This window comes from Yamadazyma tenuis, chromosome 1 (assembly GCF_029203305.1).
Source record: "Yamadazyma tenuis chromosome 1, complete sequence".
Taxonomy (NCBI): domain Eukaryota; kingdom Fungi; phylum Ascomycota; class Pichiomycetes; order Serinales; family Debaryomycetaceae; genus Yamadazyma; species Yamadazyma tenuis.
The window spans coordinates 972,902-991,559 of record NC_089461.1 but is presented as its reverse complement, the minus strand read 5'-3'; the positions used below and the strand labels follow the sequence as shown (position 1 = coordinate 991,559).

At 44.5% G+C, this 18,658-nt stretch overlaps 10 protein-coding genes and 1 non-coding gene across 11 annotated transcripts; 9 read left to right on the top strand and 2 right to left on the bottom strand. All coding sequences in view use genetic code 12, as the record gives it.

Annotated features, from left to right (window-relative positions):
• Window positions 1–41: 41 nt before the first annotated feature.
• On the top strand, window positions 42–2,963 carry PSN45_000491 (uncharacterized protein; the record flags this gene model as incomplete). The annotated part of the gene is made up of 1 exon (XM_006687911.2): window positions 42–2,963. One exon carries the CDS (start codon window positions 42–44, stop codon window positions 2,961–2,963), a length of 2,922 nt encoding a protein of 973 aa, XP_006687974.2.
• A 292-nt stretch (window positions 2,964–3,255) lies between these two features.
• On the top strand, window positions 3,256–4,239 carry PRY1 (sterol-binding protein; the record flags this gene model as incomplete). Its single annotated transcript, XM_006688770.2, has 1 exon — window positions 3,256–4,239. The coding sequence occupies one exon, from the start codon at window positions 3,256–3,258 to the stop codon at window positions 4,237–4,239; it is 984 nt and encodes a 327-aa protein (XP_006688833.1).
• Window positions 4,240–4,321: 82 nt separating this feature from the next.
• PSN45_000489 (pseudouridine synthase) lies at window positions 4,322–5,562 on the top strand (the record flags this gene model as incomplete). The annotated part of the gene is made up of 2 exons (XM_066157464.1): window positions 4,322–5,339; window positions 5,540–5,562. The coding sequence occupies 2 exons, from the start codon at window positions 4,322–4,324 to the stop codon at window positions 5,560–5,562; spliced, it is 1,041 nt and encodes a 346-aa protein (XP_066013561.1).
• Window position 5,563: 1 nt separating this feature from the next.
• On the bottom strand, window positions 5,564–6,382 carry PSN45_000488 (uncharacterized protein; the record flags this gene model as incomplete). Its single annotated transcript, XM_006687910.2, has 1 exon — window positions 5,564–6,382. One exon carries the CDS (start codon window positions 6,380–6,382, stop codon window positions 5,564–5,566), a length of 819 nt encoding a protein of 272 aa, XP_006687973.2.
• A 77-nt stretch (window positions 6,383–6,459) lies between these two features.
• SWD2 (member of Set1p complex, histone methyl transferase) lies at window positions 6,460–7,479 on the bottom strand (the record flags this gene model as incomplete). Its single annotated transcript, XM_006687909.2, has 1 exon — window positions 6,460–7,479. One exon carries the CDS (start codon window positions 7,477–7,479, stop codon window positions 6,460–6,462), a length of 1,020 nt encoding a protein of 339 aa, XP_006687972.2.
• A 388-nt stretch (window positions 7,480–7,867) lies between these two features.
• On the top strand, window positions 7,868–10,705 carry BBC1 (assembly of actin patch protein; the record flags this gene model as incomplete). Its single annotated transcript, XM_006687908.2, has 1 exon — window positions 7,868–10,705. One exon carries the CDS (start codon window positions 7,868–7,870, stop codon window positions 10,703–10,705), a length of 2,838 nt encoding a protein of 945 aa, XP_006687971.2.
• Window positions 10,706–11,336: 631 nt separating this feature from the next.
• Window positions 11,337–12,563, top strand: IDP2 (NADP-dependent isocitrate dehydrogenase; the record flags this gene model as incomplete). The annotated part of the gene is made up of 1 exon (XM_006688767.1): window positions 11,337–12,563. One exon carries the CDS (start codon window positions 11,337–11,339, stop codon window positions 12,561–12,563), a length of 1,227 nt encoding a protein of 408 aa, XP_006688830.1.
• Window positions 12,564–12,855: 292 nt separating this feature from the next.
• On the top strand, window positions 12,856–14,250 carry CET1 (mRNA-capping enzyme subunit beta; the record flags this gene model as incomplete). The annotated part of the gene is made up of 1 exon (XM_006687906.2): window positions 12,856–14,250. One exon carries the CDS (start codon window positions 12,856–12,858, stop codon window positions 14,248–14,250), a length of 1,395 nt encoding a protein of 464 aa, XP_006687969.1.
• Window positions 14,251–14,498: 248 nt separating this feature from the next.
• ALG5 (dolichyl-phosphate beta-glucosyltransferase) lies at window positions 14,499–15,476 on the top strand (the record flags this gene model as incomplete). Its single annotated transcript, XM_006687905.2, has 1 exon — window positions 14,499–15,476. One exon carries the CDS (start codon window positions 14,499–14,501, stop codon window positions 15,474–15,476), a length of 978 nt encoding a protein of 325 aa, XP_006687968.1.
• Window positions 15,477–15,903: 427 nt separating this feature from the next.
• On the top strand, window positions 15,904–15,975 carry PSN45_000482. Its single transcript has one exon. It is a non-coding gene; the product is annotated as a tRNA-Glu (tRNA).
• Window positions 15,976–16,820: 845 nt separating this feature from the next.
• On the top strand, window positions 16,821–18,656 carry PSN45_000481 (uncharacterized protein; the record flags this gene model as incomplete). The annotated part of the gene is made up of 1 exon (XM_006687904.1): window positions 16,821–18,656. The coding sequence occupies one exon, from the start codon at window positions 16,821–16,823 to the stop codon at window positions 18,654–18,656; it is 1,836 nt and encodes a 611-aa protein (XP_006687967.1).
• Between the last annotated feature and the right edge of the window lie 2 nt (window positions 18,657–18,658).

The window sequence follows — 18,658 nt, the reverse complement described above, 5'->3', positions numbered from 1 at the left end:
TGATAACCGGACTCTCTCATCAGCCGCGGTCACGTGTACCCATGTCCGCCTCTCCCATGAAGGGCTTGACCCAATTCATTATAGACATCCGAAACTCCCAGGATTTCGAACAGGAGAAGAAGCGAATAAACCTTGAAATCAATAATATTCGTACCAAATTCTCCTCCAACTTGAGCACTTATCAACGGAAGAAGTACATCTGTAAGTTGATGTACATATATTTGCTGGGCTACGATGACTTAGTCGATTTGGGTGTAAAAGAGAGTCTCTCGCTAATCAGCGCCAAAACCATCCAGGAGAAGTCCTTAGGATACCTTACATTATCTATCATATTTACCAGTCATAGTGACACGGCCCATACGGGATTCAAGGGAACAAATACGTACTTTGAAGAACTTTTGGGTTCGGTGTACCTGCAACTTTCACACGATTTGAAGATTGACAATGAGATATTCAACGCGTTAGCACTTCAGTTTATTGCTAATAACTTCAATTTGCCGGGCTACCAGCTACCGGAAACCAGTGTGGTGATCAGTAAATTTCTTGAATTAGCCAACCAGGTCTACTCGTTTGCAATTAGCCCGATGTCTGCGTTGCTTTTGAAGAAGAAGTCTCTTGTATGCTTGAAGATGCTTATCCAATTATATCCCAATCTTTTGGTCGTCAACGACAACTGGATCCCCCGGTTGTTCTCCTTGGTGGACTACAACAACGACTTGTCGATTATTTTGAACGGATTGCCGGTGGCAGAATTGGTGGTTGGGATGAAACCCACTCAGGTGAAGAATTTAGTGGCTTCTCTCACAAATAACCTTGAAGAGTTGGTGATCAATGCAAACTGCGATGAGTCATACTTCTACTATGGAATCCCGGCCCCATGGGTTACTATACGGTTGCTTCAATTGCTTGAAACATGCTTTCTCATGGATTCGTCTTTGGTAATTAACTTAAACCCAAAGGATCTCAAGACGTTGAAACAGGTGATTTCCACTTCAATTAACCAGCTGACCAAGTCCATTAACGCCTTGTCCAATAAGAATATCCAGAGCTCCATTCTTTTTCAGTCGGTGGGGTTGGCCATATTCTTGAATGCTTCTAGTGAGTCGATTTTGGGGGCTATAAACGCTTTGTTGCACCTCTTGAAGTCTACCGATACAAACACAAGGTACTTAGCTCTAGACGTGTTGATCAAGCTTATAAGTAGATCTTCAGACGAGAAGTTGACCCAGTCATACAATGGGTTGATCTTTGACCGGATGGGAGTGGCTGAGCATCTACTCAATGATAAGGACATTGGTATCAAGAGAAAAACTTTGGACTTATTCTACATCATCACGAATGACCTGAACTACCAGGTTATAATCAACAAATTGCTTGACTATTTTCCGATGTTGGATTATCAATTGAAATCGGAGTTGTCAATCAAGATAGCCATCTTGGCTGAGAAGTTCGCAAAAGACTCGACCTGGTACGTTAACATTATGATAAGGTTGTTGTCGATTCCGGGGTCTTCTGCCAATTCAGAGTTCCTCAACAACGAGATTTGGGAGAGGATTATTCAGATTATCGTAAATAACGATGAGCTTCATGTCAAAACCTGCAAGTTGTTAATGGGTAAGTTGATCAGAAGTGATCAATTGAGCGAAAATTTGGTGAAAATGTCAGCGTTTTTGATTGGTGAATATGGGTCGTTAATTAAGAATGAATTCCCTCCTCAGATTCAGTTCCAAGCTCTCTACAAGATCTACGTCACTGCTGGTTTGGTATCGAGATCCATGATACTCTCCACCTTTATCAAGTTCTGCAACTGCTATCCGGATGAAGATTTCATTCCAAATATCATTGATTTATTTGAAATCGAGAAGGACTCGATTGATATTGAAATCCAGTCCAGAGCCAATGAATATTTGAACATGTTTACCATGAACTCCAAGGGTCTTTTATCGAATATTATCAGGCCTCTTCCTCCATTTGAAACCAAGAAAAACCACCTTTTGTCAAGAATTGGGACTCTTAACCACATAGTAGGGACCGACAAATCGAGTTTCATGGTGAATGCAGCTAAAATCCAAAAGAAGACGACTAATGGAAATGGAAACGGCAACGGTAGCTTGATCGATTTGGGTGGACCGGAAGCTGATTTTGAGAATCCATTTCAGGAAGAGAAATTGGTGTTGTCTCCAAATTGGTATAATGGTTACCACCGAATGCTTCACTTCGATGCAGGTATCTTTTATGAAAGCCAGTTGGCGAGAATTACTTATAAAGTTGACCGTATTGATGACTTCAAGTTGTTGTACAAGCTTCAAGTCATCAATAACTCCTACAAATCGACTCTGAATCAACTCACGAGTTTCAAGATTTTGGAATTGAAGAGTAATGCGAATACAGTCGACCCCAGCTACATCATGAATCTTACCAAAACACCCGACCAGATCATCTTGGACAAGTCCCTGATCGAAATAGAAGTCAAGGTTCGTGGGGTTGTGGACGTGGAACAATCGCCGGTTCTATCTATAAGTTTTAGTTGTGGAGGATCGTTCAACCAATTGAATTTGAAATTCCCCGTGAACGTATTGAAGACCCTCACTCCCACGACGTTACTTGTGGAGGAATTCAAGACCAGATGGCTTCAAATTAACCAATTACTTCCCAATAACAAGGGAGAATTTACCATCCGTCCCAACACTGCGTACAAATACACTGCTTCCAACATTGTCAGACTTGTGCAGCGACTCAGGTTCTCAATTGTATTCAGCAGTAGTGAAGATGATCCGAACAAGGTGCTTGTTTTAGCTGCTGGTATCCTCCACACCCAAACCAATAATTATGGAGTATTGCTTTCGATCAAGAGTGTCGGTACCGAAGGGAAGCACTTTGAAATTACTGCCAAATGTACAGGAGAAGGGGTTGCAGAGATCATTGCGGTGGCGATGGGGGAAATATTCCAAGGCAAATTTTAACTTATGGCAATGAATATTTAATGCACGGTTTACCTTATGTGGTAAGTAAGTATTGTTGACATTGCCTAATTACCTTTCCTGAAGTAGAAATTCGATTTAATAATCTTTCCTATTTAGGCATTTCTCACGCAGTGTAATTTTTTCCACATCCTCAGCTCTTAGTTTTGCAGCTATAAACCTTGCTTCAATAGGAAATTTTGGCCCTGGAGGGGCCATCTTCCCCAGACAATATAAGCACGCATATTCCATTCTTCAATACTCAGGCAAAAGTTTTCCACCGGTATTTTCACTAATGAAAGTCACACCATTATTGTTAATAACTGCCCTAGCATTATGGCAACAGGCTCAAGCAGCTCCTGCTCCCGCACAGACCGTCTGGAGGACAGCAACCCAAGTGTTGAACCAAGACGGTAGCATTTTCACCCTTTTGGATGAGCTTTTTGGTGACGACGCTGCCACCACTGCAGCAACCACCACCGCAGCTACCACGGCAGCAGTCCAGGCCGCAGCTACCACCACCGCAGCTTCTAGTGGATCCAGATGGAGCGGTTTGCTCAGTAAGCTCCTTGGCTACTTTGACGACGACGATACCACCACAGCCGCCGCCGCCGCCACCACCACCGCAGCCGTCACATCTGTAGCCACGTCTGCGGCCACCACCGCAGCCACAAACGACGATTTGTTCACCTGGTTCACCACTGCAAACAAGAAAACATCGGCCGCCACCTCAACGTCCGCCAATACCCTCGCCGCCTCCAGTGCTACGCCCACCACACTCTCGACCGCCACTATCAAAACAGGTACTACTGTCGCATCTGCCGATGCGTCTAGCACCGAAGAAGTGTCAGGATCGGATAAAGAATTCGCCGAGTCGATTTTGGCGTCCCACAATCAGTACCGTGCCGACCACAACGTTGCTGCCTTGACATGGAATAACGCTGCATACCAGTACGCCCAAAATAACGCCGATAATTACGATTGTTCCGGTGTTTTGACCCACACGCACGGTCAATACGGAGAAAACTTGGCGGCCGGCTTCAAAACGGGCTCGGCTGCGGTGGACGCCTGGTACGCCGAAGGACTGACGTATGACTACTCTTCGGCCAATACTTACGACCATTTCACTCAGGTGGTTTGGAAGGGTTCTACTTCGGTGGGATGTGCTTATAAGGATTGTAGTGCCGAAAACTGGGGACTTTATGTGGTTTGTGAGTATGATCCTCCCGGTAATGTGATTGGGGAGAACTCTGAAAATGTGCTTGCTGCTGACACCTGATTTATAAAAGTAATGATAATAAACGTTGAGTTAGAGAGTAGTAGTAATTTGAAGTTGCAAAAAGGCCGCGAATATTTTCCTCATGTCTTCAGCTCCATCCTACGTGATAGAAAATGGCCTCCGCAAAGTCCTACCCTACTATCAGTCGTACAAAACCCACATAAAGACCCGGTGGGAGGGTCGTACAATTTTGGATGTGTTTTCTACCGAGTTGGGCCAGCCACCAGACGTTATCACCCAAGAAATCTCCGATTCCAAAATCTATGTCCTTGAAGACTTTGGCAAGAAAACCTCCCAAATCGTCAAAGGATGGGATTTACTCCAGTCACGTAAGATCCAGAAACACGATGTGATCTTCAGTATTCGGCATATGCACGAGCCGCTGGTGGTGGTGGATATGAGTATATCACCCAATACCCCCAACACGCTTATTAACGTGATCTTCCATGATCATAACTATTTGGTAGTCAACAAGCCTGCTGGTATCCCTGTGCATCCCACTCTGAATTATCTTTACAATTCTGTCAGCGAAATATTGAAATTTGACTTAAAGTTGGAAAACATCTGGACTAGTCATCGCTTGGACAAGGTGACTCTGGGAGTACTTATCTTGGGATTGAACAAAGACACAGGCAGCCGGCTCCTGAAAATCATCGAACATAAGCTGGATCACACCACCAAGACCTACTTTGCCCGGGTGCAAGGGTATTTCCCAGATACATACACCTATAAATGTCCTATTGTTTTGGTAAACCCCAATGGAGGCTACTTGATGCCAGGTAATCTCCTGAAGTTAGTGACATCTTCCACTACCAAGTTCAAGCGTCTACAATACAGTACTTTTCTAGATGAAAGTATAGTAGAGTGTACGCCAATATCGGGCAAAATGCACCAGATTCGGGTTCATTTAAGAAATATAGGATTCCCCATCACCAATGATTGGGTGTACAATAATTTGTCACAATTAACACCCATCAATCGCCTCAAAAATGATATAGAGCTCAAGATATATGACATGGTGTCCAAGAGCTACCCTCAGGTATTCGATGTTGGTGAGTGTGAGCAGACTATTGACTTGGAGACTCTTATTAAAGAAGAGGGTGTAATAACACAAATGCTCAACACTATCAAAACTCTCGCGTCAGAACGCATCGAGGGCTACAAAAACAAAACCTGTCAAGATTGTGGCCGGTCGTTGTTCGAACATGAACGTGAACGTGACAAATCGTCTATTTATTTACATGCTCACCGGTATAAATACAAATGTGAGGAGGATCCCAGTAATTCGTTTGATTTTCAGACTCCTGTACCCAGTTGGTGTGAACTATAAAAAGGGTAGCTTGGGATAGTAGGTGGGCTCCCACTTGGCTCCATACCAGTTGTACAACTTTGCATTTTTCTTCAAGTCTCGTGGTGTCTTTAATGACTGTGATGTCCTTACGAGGCTTTGGTATAGCTTATCGTCGTTGTTGATTCTGCTGACAGCATTAGAAATATATTCCTTCAAAGAAGCCTTGTCCTGTTCAGTGACGGGAACCTTGTGATACCTGACGAAGTAGAACCCCCTGACTCTTGTGACGTCTTTCCCGATAACGCTTTCAAACAAGCACTGCTTCACAAATTTCTTATACCGAGCTCTTCCAACCGCAGTAGAAAGTGGATGGGATCTTTCGTTGAAAAACCCACTCTCCGAATACTTACCCCTATACGACTTCAATGCCTTTTCTAGAACAGGGTCGTTAAGGAGGCTAATGGGATTGTTGAAATTTCCCAACGCTATATTGGACTTTCGTATCCTCGAAATAAAGTGATTTCCTGGGAAGAACTTGAGCTGAAGATACTCATTGCTTGAAAGCACCGGAAACTTATGATAGGCACTCTGATTGAGATATGTGTATCCAGATGAGTCAATTCCCCGGATATCTGTGGGTTTGGAAGGGAGCTGGTCACTGTATATGTAGTTTGGAGGGTTATAGTGTTTTGTAAACTCGCCTGCCGTCTTATATTTCGGTGGGTGTAAGCTGTGTTTTGGTGGTAGCATCAAGTTACTGGCACTAATAAGAGGTAGGGTAGCCGAACCTGGCTGCTGTATTCGGCCCCAGCTGGCCTCAGGCACTAGTTTACGGAAAACGTCTGAAAGCATCAACGGTAGTGCAACTTTTTTTGGGTGCGAATTGCGATGTTTATTGAGATTAAACTATAGTACAGAGAGTGCAGATACTAGCTGGGCTGCCATAGCGTGACAGAGTTGTCGGCAGTGGCGACCGTGAAAAGCTTGGGATTGAATGCAATTAGTTTGGGGATGCCCTGGTTGGTGGAAATGGTTTTAAATGGAGAGAGGGTGGACGGATTGTCTGAGTCCTTGACAGTAGCTGAACCGTTGGAAGACTGGATTCCAACGAGATCAAAAACCAGCAATTCCAGCACCGACGACCCGGCAATCACGTACCGGCCACACGAAGAAAAGCACGAGGTGTGTGACACCGGGTAATGGGAATTAAGTTTGTAGTTTGGATGTTGCATCACCAACCGGGTGAGAAGACGTCCCAGAAAAGCGTCTATCAAATAGTGTTCACTGGTGTTGGTGGAGAGCAACAAGTACTTCCCGTTGTTGGCAAATTCGATATTAGTCCACGTACACTCAGGCCGAGTATGGATTGTAGACCTCAAAAAAGGTACCTGGTGGACGTTCTTTGTATCGTAGAATTCCAACTCGCCTACACCATCACCTCCGCCATACCCGGGGAGTTTAGCTGTTACAAACACAATGCCATGAGGATCGTACGCCAAAAGAACCGGTTGGCCGACTTCCACACTTCCAGTTGGATTGGAGGTTCTGAGATCCCATAGTTTGACGGACTTGTCGAAACTCGAGGTTATAAACATGTCGTGAACAGGGTCCACCTCTAAGGACACCACCTGGCTTTTGTGGCCCTTGAAGTACCGAAGATACTTTTTATCGGACAATGACAAGTATCTTATGGCGTGGTCAATGGGCTCATCTTGGGGAACTGCCTCAGGAGTCGATGCATAGAGACAATTCAAGTCCTTGTGGGTAAATTTGGCAAGATGAGCGCCGTACTTCTGCGATTGGATGTCCTTTGTGTGAATTCCTTTGTGGACGTCGTAAAGTTGGATAGATTTGTCGATGCCAGCACTTATCAAGTACTGGCCCGAGTCATCGAAATTGAGCGACGTAATCAGAGCACCCAGATGGTAGTCAAAGGTTTTTCGAGGCATGAGTGACAGAAGTGTCTGGCTGTCTACCAAGATGGTGGAGCTGGATTTTTTGGACATTTCCAAATGCTGCTGATACTGTGTGCTCAATGTTATTTCGAGAATGGAAACGCGACTATCTTAGGGGCCCATTGCACCCTGAGGCGAAATATTGGGATTTACTCCAGATAGAGTTTTGGCCCCAAAAAACGGGGGTTATGCCATGACAGGGGTGAATAAGTAGATCCATCACTTAAATAGTGGACCAAGGTATTTTTAAGTGTACCCCACTCTATGCCTCCAACAGCCTCGTAGATTGAGTTCGCAACTTCAAATCGGGTCCGCGCATCATTGTTTTTCGATCAGAATTCGTCTCGTTTATAGGGGCAGTACGCTAAATACATCTTGAATTATGACATTGCCAGCACCTCCGTTCAAAGTGAGGGCCGTATTCGAATACAAATCTGACTATGAAGATGATTTACCATTTCCCGTGGGAAGTATCATTGAAGTCACCGAAATTGAAGATGATGACTGGTTTAGTGGTGTCTTCAATGGAAAGTCAGGGATGTTCCCCAGAAACTTTGTAGAAGTACTTGCTTCGGAACCAGAGCCCACCAAGGAACCCCCTTCCACGGTTTCCCCAATTGAGCCCCAACAAGTGGATAAAGTGCCCAAACCATCCTCCCCCGTTCAAGAGTCTACGAAACACCCCGATCCGCAACCCGCTGTCGAAACTACCAAGCCACAGCCAAAGCCTGTGCTCCCATTATTCCCCAACTCCCAGAAGAGAGATGATCCTTATGTGGTGAAGAAGCAGTTTATCGCCAGCGCAAAGTCGTCATATGTTCCTCAGTTCAAACCTAGGGACGACTCTTTCTTGGTCGGTGGTCACGGCTCCCGCCAGGATAAATCCGTCAACCTGGGAGAAATATACAGCGAGCATATGGGTGAGGAAGAGCAGGAGGTTCCCGCGGAAGAGAAATTGAGCTTGAAGGAGCGGATAGCGTTGTTGCAGAAGCGTCAACAGGAGGAGGCTGAACGTGAAGCTGCCGCTTTGAAGAGGCAAGAAGCCAGAAAACAAAAGGCTGCAGAGGAAAAGGAAAGAAGATTGCGGGAACAGCAAGAACGTGAAGAGAGAATAGCCCTGGGTCTTGAAGAGCCCGACAGTGATATTAAGTCTATTGAAACCACCCATACCGGTGCATCTAAGAAGTATGGTGCCGAGTCTTCTGGTGTTATCGAAGAAGAGGGAGACGAAGATGAGCAGGAAGAACAGGAAGAAGAAGGAGAAGTGCCACAAAAGCCAGATGAATATGAGCCTGGTGCGGAAGAAGAGAAAGAGTCTGATGGTGGTGATGAACAAGACGAGGAGGAGCTTAAGAGACAGAAGTTGGTGGAGAGAATGGCCAAAATCTCGGGAGGAAGAAACATGTTTGGTATGATGGGTATGTCACCATTCGGGCAACCAGCTCCAGCTCCAGCTGCTGCTAAGAAGGAAGTCAAGAAGCAACCACAAGAAGAACCTCAAGAAGAACATCAAGAGGAGTCTGATGAGGACGCAAAGCCCGTGCCAATAGTGCCATTTGCTGACCCAGCCGCCTTGAAGAAGCTCAGAAAGGCTTCTCTTTCTGATCCTACCGAATCAGAATCTGCTTCTATCCATGCACCAGATGCTCCTGCAAAAGAAGATTCTTCTATGGGAGAAGACCATGATACCGAGCCTGACATCAGCAATAGACCCCCACCAATCCCAACGAGTCCCCATAACCAACGGAGAAGTGTTATTCAAAGTGACAGTGGAATTGAATCTGCTGAAGAAGCTATAGTACCAATAGAAAGAGAGAACACTGGTTATGAAGCTGATGAGGAGGTCGAGAAGTTGGTCAACACTTCTGAGGAGTCTACTCCTGTTAGGAAGGCTAGCCAAAAGCAGGTGGATGCTATCATTCCACAGATCCCACCCGTTCCTTCGAGGACTCTGGCTCCCCCAGTACCACTGGTACCTCCAGTGCCACAATCTCCAGTGAGAGAAAAGGTTGCACCTCCTCCTGTTCCAGATTCCCCCGTGAGGAGACCAGCACCTCCTCCCATTCCTTCTGTACCACCCGCACCTCCGGTTCGTTCTGTACCACCAGTTCCCACGCCTGTCGATTCTGACGAAGTATTCATTAAACCAAATGAGGAGTTTGGTGATGAAAGTGATTCAGAAAATGAAGGCTATGAAGAAACAGCATTTAAAGACGACGATGACTTTCAGTTTGTATCTCCACCCAGATCAAATACCCTTCCACCAAACTTACCACCACCCATTCCAGAAACGAGGACGCCTCCAGCTCCTCCACCATCCGCCGTGCCTTCTCAACCAAGAAGAACTTCGACGGATATCTCCTCTCCATTGACCTACAATAACACCGGTAGCTCTTTTGGGTCTATCAGAAGAAGCTCCACCGATATATCAAGAGGAAGAAAGGACAGCACCCAAGCGGAGTCGGTGTTTGATAAGCTTGAGGTGGAAATTGCCAATATCAACAGTGCTTCAAGTTGGTGGCTCAAAGGCTTGTTGCCTGAATTTTTGGCGGCCAGAATCGGTAGTGATTTGATCTATGAGGTTGATTCCAACACTATAGAGAAAAGAGGCAATAGAACCAAGGTTTATAAGGACTACTACATTTTGTTCTACGATTTAAGTTCAATAACATTTGAGTTGGAATACGAATTAGAAGACCCCAGAACCAGTGTCAAGTTCACCAATTATTTCACAAAAGGCATACCTATCATCCGCAAAGACTTGTTGGATAAATACTATAAGACGTATGGGTCGGCAATATTGAACTCAGTCAGTGCCAATAGTGGTGTAGGTACCAAGAGCATCATAGACCACATATTCAAGCATCTCGACAAGAGTGCGTTGCCTCCCATCGGAAACAAATCGTTTGGGGTGACCGTCTACAGAAGCTCAAACAACCACAGCATTTCCAAGGTTGACGATGTCAGACCTGGTGATATTCTATGTATCAAGAACGGTAAGTTTTTGGTACACAAAGGCTTGGGCAGCAAAACTGTTATTGTGGGAGATGAACAGATTTTTGCCAGCGTGATCTATGAGTATGACAGCAAAAAGGACAAGTTCAAAGTGGTTGAAGTGTCCAATGGCCAGTTGAAGAGGGAAACTTACAAGATGAGTGAGATGAAGAGCGGGCAAGTCCGGGTATTTAGAGTTGTGGGCAGGGACTACGTTGACTGGTGAGTCTAATAAGGGTCTGTTGCTCAGTTATATATGCACTGTATTTTGTTCTGGATTTATTTATGGGTTTTGCACCCAAGAAACTCTTTTTTTTACCGGTGAGTTTAAGGTCAAATCCGCAAATTTCATACATTTGTAAGCTGCTCCAAACCCTAAAAATCATCGCGCTTCTTTATCTAACATGGACCCCATGCGCCACTGCATATCGAAGAACCGGAACGCAAATATGTAGAACTTCTGTTGCCCCGACCGGGCCGTCTCCGCTGTTACACCAAAGACCGTGCCACCATCCCGCACCTGCCCCGCGAAGAATATTCCCGGGAAATCAGTTAACCGAGACACGCCCGGGCCAAACAACTACCGGAAACGATAAATGCTAGAATTATCAACTCAAGACACCTACCTCCAATCCCACCAACCCACTGGATAGCCCATCCCTTGATATGGGCCTATCATAGCTCCGAACCCTCCGTGCCACAAATGTAGCGGTTGACGTTCGCGCTCGCTCTCATTGGCGCCCCGGGATTTCACGTATTACCCCATAATTCCTGTACACCACCCCGACACCTACGACTATAAATACTGGGACGGTGGTCGAAAATTGAGGAGATCAGGATATTTTACAAGTTACAACATGGCACAAAAAATCAAAGTGACTAACCCCATTGTGGAAATGGATGGTGATGAGATGACCAGAATCATCTGGCAGTTCATTAAGGATAAGTTGATCTTACCTTATTTGGACGTGGATTTGAAGTACTATGATTTGGGTATGGAGTACAGAGATGAAACCGATGACAAAGTCACCATGGACGCTGCCAACGCCATTTTGAAGTACGGAGTCGGTGTCAAGTGTGCCACCATTACACCAGATGAAGCCAGAGTTAAGGAATTCAACCTTAAGAAGATGTGGCTCTCTCCCAACGGAACCTTGAGAAATGTTCTCGGGGGTACCGTTTTCAGAGAACCTATTGTCATCGACAACATTCCAAGAATTGTACCCAGCTGGGAGAAGCCAATTATCATTGGTAGACATGCTTATGGGGACCAGTATAAGGCCACCGACGTGGTTATTGACCAACCAGGTGAATTGTCATTGGTGTTTAAGCCTGCTGATGGAAGTGCTCCTCAAGTACACAAAGTGTTTGACTACGAAGGTGCTGGAGTGGCCTTGTCGATGTACAATACCGATAAGTCCATCACCGACTTTGCTGAGTCTTCTTTCAAGTTTGCCTTGGACCGTAAGTTGAATTTGTTTTCGTCCACCAAGAACACCATTTTGAAGAGGTACGACGGTAAATTCAAAGATATCTTTGAAGGGTTGTATGCATCCAAATACCAGGCTGAATTCGAGAAGAACGGTATCTGGTATGAGCATAGATTAATCGATGACATGGTGGCACAAATGTTGAAGTCTAAAGGTGGATATGTCATTGCCATGAAAAACTACGATGGTGATGTGCAATCTGATATCGTGGCCCAGGGATTTGGTTCTTTGGGTTTGATGACTTCGGTGTTGATGACTCCAGATGGAAAGGCTTTTGAAAGTGAAGCGGCCCACGGAACCGTCACCAGACATTACAGACAACATCAACAAGGTAAGGAAACCTCCACCAACTCAATTGCCTCCATTTTTGCTTGGACCAGAGGTATCATCCAGAGAGGTAAGTTGGATGACACCCCCGACGTTAGTCAATTCGGCGAAGCCTTGGAAAAGGCTGTCATTGATACAGTTGCGTTGGACAGCGTCATGACCAAGGATTTGGCCTTGACTCAGGGAAAGACCGACAGATCTTCTTATGTGACCACTGAGGAGTTTATTGATGCTGTAAAGGTTAGATTGGACAAGAACTTGGCCTAGTTATCTATTATTTATTGAATGTATTGCTCTTCTACTATGCGATCCAGCAGACCTATTGTTGTTTCACAGTTGCGTCTCAGGTATTCAAGTGCTCGAACTTCAGTTATCCAACCGAATTATAATTTCGTTGACATTTAACGAGAGACCAGCTTATCCGTTTCCAACACACCTTTACCTTAAGTTGTCTATCTTGACCTATTTTCTATCACATCTTAAATTATTCGCATGTCGCACTAGAAAAACTTTCAGGAACGAATTGACAGTAGTTATATTCGCACCTTTAAACTCAGCAATGAACGTTGGGTCGATATTAAATGACGATAATCCTAGTGATACCGAGGTATCGCGGCCGACTAGTGCCATTCCCAAGCTGGTTCAGTCGGCTGAACCTCCCAGACAAAGAAACTCGATTGTTAGCTTGTTGAACGACGATAAAACACCTACTCCAGAAAAAGAGTCTTCTTCCAGCAGTTTGAGACAAGAGATAAAAGAAGAACCTCAACTCACTCAAGCCGGAGACAGTGAATCCCGATCTGTTTTCAAAACCAGTGAAAGTGCCACGAAGCCGTCACCTCCCGCCAATGGCCATGTGAAGTCTGAGGAACAAGAAGAGGACGAAATCAAGAAATTAACTAAACTCAAAGGAAAGACTAAGCCTAAGAGATATAAAACTCCTCCCATTTGGGCACAGGAATGGACAACTAAGCTGTCCAATAACCTGGCTGCTCGCAACCCCGAGGAGTCGATGGATTCGCTTCTGTTGTCCGAAAAGTCTATCTTCAATACCAGTACCACCAGCAGTGTAGACCTTGAATGTTCCATTACCGGAATAATACCTCCTCCCAGTGTCACCAGACGAATTGCTGAATGGATCTACGCCAATTTCATCGAAATCAACGAGGCAAATCGAAAGTATGTCGAGCTTGAGTTGAAGTTTGGGACCATCATGGACAAAGTCTCCCGGAACAGAATCGCAATTCTGGTGTCAACCGAATGTATATACACGGACGCATCGAGCATATTCTTTGAAAGTGGCATCCATCAAGTGGGATTCGAAGATATGCTCAAGTTCTTGGAAGAATTAGAGAAAACGTACCAAGAAGATTTAAAACTGCAGCCTCCCGGCAAGCCTCGTCGAAAGTTCAACATCCTTGAAACCGACGTCACGGACTCCATCTACTACACGCGAGGCAGAAATGAACAGCCCAAATCGGTGAGAATATCAAAAGATAATCTTTTAAATCCTCCACGGTACACGGCAATTAACAAGCAACGGATCTCAGACTTGTACATACACAATCCCTCGTCAATGTATGACTTACGCTTGTCGCTTTCATTGGAAAACCCCGTACCAAACGAGGAAATCGAGCTGATCATGAAGAAACTGAAGCCTAGTAAAGTAAGAATTAAGCAACGGAATACTTTTACCCACCGGCCCACCATCACTCAGTTCGACTTCACGAGGGTGACATCGCCCAAGGAGCTGAAAAATACCCAAACTGGCAAGCGAGTTATTGATAACGAAAAGTCGTATGAGGTAGAACTTGAAATCGATGTGGCAGAGCTATTTGCAGGTTTTGATATGTTCAAGAGCGGTACAAACGCCATTAGGTTCGAGGAATTGGTCGAGGTTTTTATCAACAATGCCCGGTCTTTGAACAATCGGGTCACCAAGTTGGCCAAATGATCCCAAAGTATAATATGTATATATAAGTCGAATAAACAGTTTAGTACTGACATTTTCAGAGGTAAGATACTTTGACAATAACTCAAGTCAAGGAATGCTTGGATAAAATGAGAGATCTCCAAAAAAGGATGTTAACCAAGAGAAAATCACTAGTGCTGAAATGTTTGAAATGTTGGTGTAAATACACTCGACCGCGAAAAATCTCAACGTGTAGAAACACCTGCAAAACATCACAATACAAACCCAATATGGAAACAACGACGTTGTTCCTCGTGGCAGCGGCCGTCATCACTATCTTGGTAATGGTCTATTCCACTGCATTATTTTTTGCCCACTCCCCGAGGCTCCCCACGCCTTCTGAGCTCAAGTATAGAACCAATGATGCCAACAACCAACATTATGACTTGCCCACTCGAATCGACCCAGCTGCCGAATATGTTGACCATGGCGTGAAGCTCACCGTGGTGGTTCCCTGTTACAACGAAACGAAACGGTTGGGCAATATGTTTGAGGAATGTGTGGAATACTTCAAAACCCACGATCTCACGTATGAGATTTTGATAATCGATGATGAGTCCAAAGATGGAACCCCCGACTACGCGTTGCTGTTGGCCCGCAAGTACGAGTTGAAGCCTCACACCGTTAAGGTGGTGGAATTGACGAAAAACCGTGGAAAAGGAGGTGCTGTGACTCATGGTATGCTTCATGCCTCAGGTGAGTATGTGTTATTTGCCGATGCTGATGGAGCCACCAAATTTGGTGACCTGGAGCACTTACTCGAGTACTTAAAGGCTCATACGAATCCATACGGTTCTATTGCAATCGGCTCAAGAGCCCATATGGTTAATACCGAAGCGGTTGTAAAAAGGTCGTTCATCAGAAACTTGTTGATGTACGGATTACATACGCTAGTGTATGTGTTTGGGATTCATGGGGTGAAAGACACCCAGTGTGGTTTTAAGATGTTTGACTTTAACAGTATCAAGCGGATTTTTCCTCATATGCACACAGAAAGATGGATATTTGATGTGGAAATTCTCCTTCTTGCTTCATACCAGGGCATTGACATGAAGGAACTTCCTGTCAACTGGCAAGAGATAGACGGACTGAAAATCGATTTGGTCAAAGACTCTATTAACATGGCTATTGATTTGGTGGTCACCAGGGTATCCTACATTTTAGGTATATACAAACTTAACATGAATGGCCATAGTAAGACTATTTAGAGGCAATTCATATTTATTCTTTCAACTGCTTGTATACTCTCTGCAAAGGGCCATTTGGCCTTCTTTGATGATAAATTCCATCATGGTTAGTTTATTTGACAAGGGTTTAGGTTTGGCCAAAAATGAGCAGCGATAAGTGATTGTCCCATAATTTCTCATGTAGTTCTCTCGTATCAGTTTGAGAGTTTATTTTGCATACGGCGGTGTTGGTGGCATTGAGGGCTGAGAAAATGAGGTGGCTGCAAAGAGCGTTGATTGAAATGTATTTTTCCCTGCATGAAATCTCTCACAAGATGTTCAATTTGAACTATTGCAAGCTTAAATGGTAGGGAATGCATGCCATGAAGACTGTATGTGTAGGAAAGAGGTGTTTCTGTTTCCAACTTATCGGTTCTCTTCAATATAGGTCTGTTTAATATCCATCTACTCCGATGTAGTGTAACGGCTAGCACGGTTGCCTTTCACGCAGCAAACCCGGGTTCGACTCCCGGCATCGGAATTTTTTTATGAAGCATAGATCAACTACATTTCTGTTGCTACACCTTTTGTGATGCAGACCAGCAGATTAACCTGGTTAAATATAAAGTTATTGAAACTATCTACTCAACCGATATTCAAAGACTTATAAGAGAACGGTACTGATTTTAAAAGCTTTCGAGTAATACAAGGAACCAGCCAACTATTGATAGGATTCGAAGTTCTCAAAGTCATCAGACCAAAGTTCATGTGATAGCATCTTAGTTAGATTAAAAAACGTGTAAGTACCTTGTGCCTCCCCACCAGTCCAGATGAGCTGTGCTCAACTCAACGAGAACAAAGTAGTCCTCGCGTAATAGGGCTAACAAAGAATGCCAGTAGTACGAGACTGGTCAAAGCAAACCAATCAAATCATCATAGTAAATGGTCAGCTCACATGCTGCAACGTTACAGTGATCTGTGGAAATTATTTTCTCCACAAACATGGAGGGGCAGATTGACACGCCAATTATCAGCCAAGAAATTTTTAATAATTCCAGGAAAACGACATACTCAGAGATCATTCGAGCTTATGGAGAACTCTCCACGATAATTGGGTAAAGATCAAACCATTTGGACCACCATTTATGAGTGACTGAAATTTACAGACAGTTTATTGCCAACCCCCGCCGAGGTTATAACGCCGATGGTGGGGTATGCCATATGCGGTATTCGCAACCGCAAAATTCAGCCCCTCCTAATGGTGGTTCAAATATCGGTAATCTGCCCTGACGCCTGTTCCCAATCTAGACTCGTAAAATGTGGGGGTAGTATGCGGTGTTATTCATTTGCAAATGTGTCGGGAGTTGAACAATTTTCTCTCTAACCATGTTCCCGTGGAAAAACAACAAGTTTGAAACCAAGAGAGATTTATTTGAAGCTCATGACGAGCTTTTCGAGCCGTTGGTACCAACCTTTTCTAAAGGTGGTGCCAGAGTTAGAATTGCAGCCGGAGGCTCGTCGTGCTCGTACGCAGCAGCGGAGTTGGAAGGATATCTGAGACCATTATGGGGGATTGTTCTGTACCAGCTTGGAGGTGGTGAGTTCCAGTACTGGGAACTATACAGAAAGGGGTTGGTCAGTGGGTGTGATCCAAAAGGCGATGAATACTGGGGAGATCCTGAAGGTTATAGCCAGATCTTGGTGGATATGGCAGCAGTAGCCTATGCACTTTGTAGGTGTAAGGACCACTATTGGGATCCGTTAGAACCTCTGGACAAAACGGTGGTTATAGAATATCTTCAGAACGTTAGGACCAAAGAATTTGCCGGGAACAACTGGAAATTCTTTAAGGTTCTTGTTGACCTTGCACTTGAGAAAGTAGGGGTTGACATTGAAACAGTTTCAACCGAAATATATTTGGAGGATATCGAATCTATGTACCTTGGAGATGGCTGGTACGGAGATGGTAAAGACAAGAAACATAGAATTGACTACTATAATGGGTTTGCCTTCCACTACTACGGTCTCATCTACTATAAGCTCAAGAAGCACGAAGATCCCGAAAGATGTGCACGGTATCTCCAAAGAGCCACCGAGTTTTCCAAGCAGTATATTCACTGGTTTGACTCTGAAGGTGCTGCTATTCCATATGGAAGATCCTTGAACTATAAATTTGCAACCGTTGGATTCTGGGGTTTGTACGCATCAGTGTTAGACATCAATGATTCACCTGCTATTCCTTGGGGTGTTCTTAAATACGTCTACTTGAGTCACTTCAAGTGGTGGTCGAAGCAGCCAATCTCCAATTACGGAAGTAAGCTCTTAACTCTTGGGTATGCTTACCCCAATAACTTCATGACAGAATTGTATAATTCACCGCAATCACCTTATTGGAGTATGAAAGCATTCACCGGCTTATTAATGGATGAATCACACCCCTTCTGGACAGCCACACCCCAACAACACCACCTAGACACCAAATACATGGACATTATTGGAATGCACTTTTCTCATCACCAAAAAAATTCTATTGTGTTGGTGAATGGGCCTTGGCACGACGAGTACCAACCAGAAAAGTATAGCAAGTTTGCCTACTCTTCAAGATATGGATTCGGGGTGATCACTAACCACCGAAGCTTCAAGTCTGCCCATTTGGATAATATGATAGGGTTCAGTTTCAATAATAAAGAGTTTTGGGTTAGAGAATATTATGAGGCCTGGGTGGCTGCAAATGGAGTTATGGTGAGTAAATGGTCCCCAACGTATGATGTCACGGTGCAATCATATCTTATTCCAGGTGATGAGTACCATATTCGAATCCATACGATTGAGAATGGAACATCAAGACAATTGTTCACCAAAGAAGGTGGTTTTGCAGTGGATATGAACAGCCATAAGTGTGACGGAGAAACTGATGAACGCATTAGTAAGGTCACTACTGCCACCGATTACAGTATAATATGCAACATATTGGGTGAAAGAACAACCCTATTGTGTAAGACTGAGCCCAATGCCAATCTTGTATTCTCCAAGGCGCTTATTCCAGAATTACACGGTATAATTGCACCCAACTCCAAGGTCACTTTTGGTAGTATTATCAGTGCTAACCTTCTTGCAAATGGGTCGTTTTCTATCGATGATATTAAAAACGCCGAAAAAAAGGCCAACATTAGCTTCGAAGGTGCTTCTGGTCCTCTAAAACGGGTCTTCTGTAATCAGTAAAC